This window comes from Abramis brama (assembly GCF_963993115.1).
Source record: "Abramis brama genome assembly, chromosome: 14".
Taxonomy (NCBI): domain Eukaryota; kingdom Metazoa; phylum Chordata; class Actinopteri; order Cypriniformes; family Leuciscidae; genus Abramis; species Abramis brama.
The window spans coordinates 34061398-34069427 of record NC_139976.1 but is presented as its reverse complement, the minus strand read 5'-3'; the positions used below and the strand labels follow the sequence as shown (position 1 = coordinate 34069427).

Sequence of the window (8030 nt, the reverse complement as noted above, 5' to 3'; positions counted from 1 at the left end):
ATCTATTTCTTTAATACTGCATTGTGCTTATCCTGTTTATTCACACACTCATAAATTGTACCCATTTATTGAGATTGAGATTGAGTAATCTGAAAACAGATGATACTTTATGATAAACTGACACATATTTATAAAAATAGACACTGGCCAGAACTTTTTCACTATTATTATTCTATACTGTACATACCATTCAAAAGCTTGGGGTCAGTATGATTTTAAACATGTATATAAAAGAAGAGTCTTATGTTCACCAAGGCTGCATTTATTTGATCAAAAATACAGTCAAAAACAGTAATATTGTACAATTTTATACGAGAACCTTTGCACTTAATCATATTTAATTGTTATTAATTTAACGCAGCATGTAAAGTCACCTTTAAAGTGCCATTAAATGGTAAACATTAGGGTCCTGATAGTTCCTCAGTTTTATCTAGGATACAGTAGGTTGTCCACTCCCATTATTGGCCTCAGGGTGAAAATGCCCTGATCTGATCAGTCAAATAATCAGGCCTACAAGTGAATGATCTGACCACTAGTCTGTAGTTCCTCTGTTCACCAAAAGATGGCGCTGTGAAGAACACCAAACGTATTCAGAGTAACGTGTTCACAGTCCTGTAGGTGAAGATGAGGACAAAAACAAACACACACACACACACACAAATAACGAATGACATGAATGATAACAGGTATGAATGAATATTAAATATACGAATGTGATTTTTCTGCAAGTAAAGTCTGGATAGATTTTATATCCTTACTGGTAGAGAGAACCGCTCAATACATCAAGAATTCCACCTAAAAACAAACATTTCCAAAATATTATCCAAAAACACTGAAAGTAATTACATAAAAATATATATGAAAAAGGTTTTGGATCAGCATAAACTATGCACTGAATTTTTCCAAAACGTTGAAACTCTAGCATTAATCGAGTGTCTCCTACCTGGCTGGCAGACGGTCTCACAGATCACCGGACAAATGTAGCAGTATGAACAACCCTGTGGAAGGAGAAATGAAGTGTAAGAGGGTAGTTTGATGCATAACAAGGTTAAAATTAGGTGTATTGTCCGGTTGTCCACATACAGTACTTTTGCCCATGTAGTGTATTAATATAGATTTTGATAATGTTAAGTAGTAACACTTACTTCACAGTGATGGCAGTGTGCTGATGTGTCTCCTTCCTCACAGGGACATTTGTCACAGGTACTGCAGTGCTGAGAGGAAAGAGAGAGCCAGACACAGATAGTGTAAGTTACATCTCTGCCCTTTACTGGGGGAATTTAGGAAGGGATCACACCAGGGCTGTGTCCGAAATCGCATACTCTCTTGAGTAGCTTATTTTGATTAAGTAATTGCTTCACGACCACTAAAAAAGTATGTTCGATATAGTATGAATGTGTGTTGTATGAATGTAATCTGGACGTACTACATTCGCAATGTTGTCATTATCATGTGACCTACCAGCATCAGTTGCATTGCTTCACTGCCATTCATAAATCCTCTCCCGTGACCTCATGGGATAGTAAAGAGTCCATCATATGCACACTTCAGAATCTCATCGGAAGTAGTAGGTCATCCAGGTACTTTTTGCCTACTCTTTTATGAGTACTGTGAATTCAGACATACTTCTTTTGTCACTGTTTTTCACCTACTATATAGTAGGGAAGTATGTGATTTCAGATGCAGCCCAGATCTGTACTTCAGCATGGGTCATGCAAGTGGGTTTGGCATGTGGTAAAAATATATTAATACCTCATGCACTGATCATGGTGACATGTCATGATGTTTTTTCATGATTGTTGAGTTTGTTTGAAACTCATTAACATATGATGAGGCTGTGGAATGTGTAAGTCAGTAAAAAGTGTGGTAGAAGCATGGTTTACCTCACAGACTGAGCAAAGGCCACAGAAAGAGCCAGATCTATACAGTTCATCCTCCTTGGAGACCACCTCATCATTTTCCTCCTCAGCAGTTTCTACATCACAAGGGGTTGGGGTTTAAAAAAGGTCTTCATTAGTAATGGGTAAGGCACCAGAGGTACATTTAACCATAAAGCAAAAAGTATCCATCAGTCAGTGTTAGGCTCAGCTCTAAATGAACAAGTTCTAGTAGTTGATTCTTAAGAGGAAGTGGTAGCTCTCACCGTGTCAAAACCTGCAAATCAGACAACATTGATCTACCCAGCAGGGGTGTCCAATCCTGTGCCTTTCAGCAGAACTTAGCTCCAGCCCTAATTAAAAACACCTGTGATGCAATTGTGGGTATTAGGACAAGCCCACCAGAAATTTCCAGGCAGGCAGGTGTGTTGCAGCTAAAAGGTGCAGTATGTAATATTGACAGCTAGTGGTTGAAATGGGTACTGCAGTCCAAATTCAAAATATTGGAGAGAGTTGTTTCCCCGCCCCCTCCTCCTCAGACTTGACGCTTGCGCAGGTTGCCAGTTTGAGGACACGCAACAGGAACGAACGCAATTGGCTACGGAAGGCGAGAAGAAGTTGATGAGTTGATTTATCCGTGTTTTAATATGCTCCCGTTCATAGAGATATTTAGATGGATGCCGAGGCTTTTTAGGTCGGGTAGAACCTGCAATCTCTGATCCAGTTCATTTGCTGGCTTCCATGGCTGCAAAATGCTGTGTTTTTTGCCAACTGGCAACCTGTGGTGTCGAAATACTATTGGGTAAATTGGGGCGGGATCACACAGACCAATACAAAAAAAGACATCCCGACACAGAACACACATTTCAAAGTAAAATAACTGGCTGTAGTATTGTTTTTCAAAGAATGAGTATGAGCATGTTTCCTAAATATCTGCAAACATTATGGTATTTTTATGCTTTAGTACAGTCAAAAAACTACATACAGCACCTTAAACTCTGCAGCTAAATGCCACTCCAAGCAGTGTGGAAATCTTTGTGATGTTTGCCAGTGGCGTAGGTTTGATTTTGAAATTGGTGGGGACGGGGACATCAATATAAATATATTTTAAATTTTGATCGAAATTATTGCTAAGGATATATCAGTGTCACTGGATATTGGTAGGGACACGTCCCTAGCGTCCCTACTAAATTCTACGCCCCTGATGTTTGCTAACCGTAAAGGTATTTCAAAGTTTGAATAGGAACTAAGCAAAGAATGAAAAAGAACTTTGCCGTGAGTATATCGGGGCCTTTACCCGTAACTATATCCCTAATAATCTTATCACTTCCTTGATTTCTCTGAGCATCACTTTCTCCAGTTATCTGTCACACACTTCATTACTGCTGACTAATGCAATTACTGCAAGTATAAATCCATCATCTCATTCTCCTCCTCCTGTTGTTTCTGCTGCCAAGGTCACTTTGGTACTACCGAAACAAGATCAGCAACACTTCAGACACATGCAAACTAATCACAGGATCTTTAACAAGAGATCTCTCAAACTCCACTCTTTCACATCAATGCATCTCTTACTACATCTCTTAATACTTTCCCACCATATTTAAGCAGGCTCAGGAACAACACTTAACCATACAACAGTTGAAAGCTACAGAATAGTCCTGCCAACTTTCTGTCACAAGCTCTTGAAAGAGTTGTGTTCAGTCAACTCTCAGGTTTCCTGGAGAGAATTTGTGTCCAAGACACATCAGCTAATCACTGGACTTTAAGGTTCAGTGCCGAGTCCTTTCTTATTCTTCATATACACACACAACCGGACAGAGGAAAATCATAAAAGCACATTGCTTCTATCACTCCTACGCAAATGGTGCCAGCTCTACCTGTCATTCTAACCTATCGAAACTCTAATCTCACCTCATACTCTGCATGCCTTTTGGACATCTTCGCCACTTTTCAGCTGAACCTTGCTAAGATAAAGCTCAATCTAAACCATCAGTCAATCATAATGTCATTGTACAACTGGGTTCAACAACTCCAACTCCAGCCTGTAGTCAACATTATTTCATGGTTTATTTGTTCAATAAATTACTTCAGACCATTTTTCTTGCTCCATTCATTGAAACTGCCATTAATTGCCATAAGTTTGGTAAAGAAAATATTAATCGGACAGTAGTTGGTTTAATAGATAATAGGTATGGTTTCTTTGTTCTATGTCAAATGACAGCTAAAACGGAAATGTACTTTGTGCTTGTAAATTTTAACTAAAGCTAAACCCGGATCCTAGGTTTCACTGGTGGCCATACAGTCATGTGATACCATGTAACATATATGCCATTTGTTAGGTGCATGTCAACAGCATTCAACCAGAAAGGACTTAAAGTGGTTGGAATATTTCAGCTGCTGTAGCTGTTCAGATATAGTGAGCTATTTTAGGGCTCATGTGTGACTTCACAGACTAACTGAAGGGTATACACAGGACTTTAGACAGCCAACAATGGCTGTGTTCCAAACCTATGAAATGCCTAGGTAGAGAGCACAACCCTATAAAGCCTACTGTATCATAGATACTGTACAGCAATTTTCAAAGGCCTCTAAATTATCAACATGATCAAAACTGCTAAAAAGCATGTTGTACATAATCAACTTCACAATTATGTCTAACTGATAGTTCTTAAAGGGATAGTTCACCCAAAAATAAAAATTCAGTCATTAATTACTCACCCTCATGTCTCATCTTTCTGATGAAATTTGAGAGCTGTCTGTGTCTCCATTGACAGCTACGCAACTATTGACACTTCAAAAAGAACATGCTTGAGCTTCTGTTTAACACAACTGATGTGTGAGTTGATGAATGTTTATATGTGGAAAAAAAGCCTAAATTCATCATATGGGGCAGTTTCCCAGACAGGGTTTAAATTAAGACAGGAGTAGGCCTTAATCTAGAATAGTTAATTGTGACTTAAAAAATGGCTTTCTGAAACACAGATTAAGTACAGATTACTAACACCTGGACTATGCTAATCTGAATTAGCATGACAGAGGTTGCCTAGGAATCCAAGGAAAACAATGGCAGCTGAAAAAAGACTGCAATAAACTTTTTTTTTTACTAAACAAGAGACAATTCTTTTAAAGCAATCAAAATACAGATCAGCTGTGGAATAAAAGAAAAGGAATGTCTGGAAATCTGTTTTTAATGAATTCTATAGAATAGATAGATTCTAAATATAAGGTACTGTATATGTGTAAATGGTTTTAGTTTAAATTAAATAAACGGTTTTCATTTAAATTGAATTTTTCAAATAATCCTTTAATGCTTCTTGTTTAGTCCTGTGATTTACAGAACAACAAACTAAACATAACTTTTCTTTACACATGTGATGTTCAGTGTTGGCAGACTAGAAGTGATAATGGTTTCATCTAGAGCATTATCATAGTGATTGCTTTATTATTAAAGCAATTAGAAGACTTGTCAGTATAGGTCCTCAACCCAAGCACAAGATCAGCACTTCACCACAACATTAACATAACAGAAACTTTTAAATACCAACATAATAGAACAGTAAACATTAAAAGGTCTCTCCATTTTCTCATCTTGCTAAAAAATGCATCCCAATTCAGCCCTGTGCAAAGCATGATGGGAAGAGAAACTCCTGTTTGATTGGGTTACTTGACTGAAACATGTTATTTAAAAATGAAAACATTTCAGTCAAACAGTAACCGTTTAAAGTCAATTTAACATGAAGCAATTCCATTTGAACCAGAAACTTATTAGAACCAGAACCTTAAAATGATTTATACATACATGTATTACTTCCAAGTAATATGTGTGTGTGTGTGTGTGTGTGTGTGTGTGTGTGTGTGTGTGTATAATGATTTTTTGATGCTGTTCACAACATTAATCTGAAGTTAAATCTGCCTCCTGTATGTTTAATTTAAGTCTCAATTTAGTCCTGGAGTAGCTCTAGTCTTCCTCAGGAAATCATCTTATTAAACGCTGGACTGGACTAAATCTAGGGCTATTTAAAGCAGATTTCTGTTAATCTGGTTTTAAAGCCCATTTGAGTCTAGGACTATAGGCTTAATCTCTGTCCAGGAATCCGCCCCATAAAGCTATCGTGTCTCTTCAGAAAATTTTGACTAAAACTCTAAACTCATATGGATTAATTTTACGATCTCTTTATGAACTTTTTGAAGCATCAAAGTGGTAGTTGACCACTGTCAATAGAAGAATTTCTGTATTTAATATTTTTGGCCATATTTTTACTATATGAACCATAAAAGCCTGATCAAATATTAGACTTAAAAAAGCTTTTCCTAAAATGTTCTGACTATTACCTAATATATCAGGCCTTACAGGGTTAAGGTATAGGTCCGTCCTAAAATGTAGGCACAATAATTATTTTACCTTCACGTTACCTTTGACCAATCTCATTATTCATTGAAACAAACTACTGAAGATGGTAGATGAACAAAGAAATAATGAAAAGCATTGATTTATAAATGGAATAATTTGATTAAAGTAACTGTTACTCAATATTTGTGTTTTTATGCCTGTTAGAGCTTCACATTTTTAGTCTAGCAACATGTTAATGGTAAACTCTACTGAAATCAATTCAATAGTGAGTTGAATCTGAGAAGAGGGCTATTTGTTTGACACACAGAGCTGCTGCCTAAGCAAAGCATTCCAGATCAGTCACTTATGAGGTTCTGTTTCAGTTAGGATGTGGCCTTGGAAGGCAGCTCAATAGGAACCAGTGATTAGAGTGATACAGAAATAAGCATTTGTAAGTAAGAGCACATGACATTGATTCTCTGTAAAGGCTAATTCAGTAGTTACCTTCAGCATCATCCTCAACTACAGTCTCTTCATCCGCAGCAGTTTCCTCATCTGCCTCTTCCTCTTCTTCCTCTGCTGTCTGTTGTGCTGATTTCTCATCTTCTGCTAATCTTTCTACATCCACCTCCATCTGCTCATCCTCTTCTGCTTCTTCTTCATCTGCTTCTTCCTCCTCCTCCTCTTCTTCTGCTTCTTCTTCATCTGCTTCTTCCTCCTCCTCCTCTTCTTCTTCATCTGCTTCTTCCTCCTCTTCTGCTTCTTCATCTGCTTCTTCCTCCTCCTCCTCTTCTGCTTCTTCCTCCTCTTCATCTGCTTCTTCTTCCTCCTCTTCATCTGCTTCTTCCTCCTCTTCATCTGTTTCTTCCTCCTCTTCATCTGCTTCTTCCTCCTCTTCATCTTCTACTCCTCCCATCTCATCATCTTCATCTGCTGCTGCTGGTTCTTCTCCTCCTCTCTCATCTTCCTCTGCTTCTTCTTGTTCATCTACTCCTCCAGTCTCATTATCTTCCTCAGCAGCTTCTTGTTCTTCCTCTACTCCTCCTATCTCATCATCTTCCTCTTCTTCCTCCTCCTCCTCTGTTATCTCAGCTTCTGGAGACGCCTCTTCCTCGGGAGCTCTCTCTTCTTCCCCATCTCCTTCTTCCGATGTGTTTCCACCTTCCTCCTCATCATCCACCTCCTCTTTCCCACCTCCAGTCGTCTCCAGACCTCCCAGCTCCTCGGCTTCCTCACTTCGGAGCCTTTCTTCGGCCTGCGCTCCAGTGCAAAGCAGAGCTATGATAAGCCCTAACAGCCAGCTGCGTGAAACTGCCATCTTGTCTTCACTCCCTCACACAAATGCAACAGGAAAAACCAGACAGTCCAGTCTATAAGAATGTGTTTGTATCCACCTAAGATTCCAAGACTTAACAGGTCCAGGATTCAAGATCACATAGAAGGACACCCTTCAAACCTCCTCGGAGCTGCAGTCGCCGGATCCACCAGAGAGAATTAGTTAGTTGAGTAACAGAGAGGGGGCTGGTCTCTGTTGTGCGGTCACATGTACACTCACACCATTCTCTGCACAGAGGAACATACTGAGATGACTGACAGGGCCATATGCACGAGACACACTCGTAATGCCCTTTATTAATACATCTTTGTCTAGATGTGAATGTGCGAGAGAAAGTGAGATTAATAAAAGGAAGATTACGGGGAGGAACAAATCAACTTTAGGACCAACACAAACATTCACACAATTGAGTGAAGCTGTCCTTAGGCCTGGCTGGGACTGGCGTGTGGAAAGCTATATAAAGAGGTTCTCGATAGCAGCAGTC

General features: G+C 38.9%; 1 protein-coding gene across 1 annotated transcript; it reads right to left on the bottom strand.

Annotated features, from left to right (window-relative positions):
- Nucleotides 1-248: 248 nt before the first annotated feature.
- LOC311096705 (uncharacterized protein) lies at nucleotides 249-7723 on the bottom strand. Its single transcript, XM_084136024.1, has 6 exons — nucleotides 6715-7723; nucleotides 1884-1975; nucleotides 1146-1214; nucleotides 944-998; nucleotides 759-795; nucleotides 249-612 (listed from the first exon to the last, which is right to left on the bottom strand). The coding sequence occupies exons 1-6, from the start codon at nucleotides 7526-7528 to the stop codon at nucleotides 591-593; spliced, it is 1089 nt and encodes a 362-aa protein (XP_083992150.1). The 5' UTR covers nucleotides 7529-7723; the 3' UTR covers nucleotides 249-590.
- Nucleotides 7724-8030: the final 307 nt, after the last annotated feature.

Bases quoted from the DNA above. Each gene is read 5' to 3' on its own strand.
- LOC311096705 (XM_084136024.1), bottom strand. From the start codon at position 7,528: ATGGCAGTTTCACGCAGCTGGCTGTTAGGGCTTATCATAGCTCTGCTT. The intron at 1,215-1,883 runs GTAAACCATGCT...CTTTCCTCTCAG, and splicing joins GCCTTTGCTCAGTCTGTGAG to CACTGCAGTACCTGTGACAA. The intron at 613-758 runs GTAAGGATATAA...CTTCACCTACAG, and splicing joins TTGAGCGGTTCTCTCTACCA to GACTGTGAACACGTTACTCT.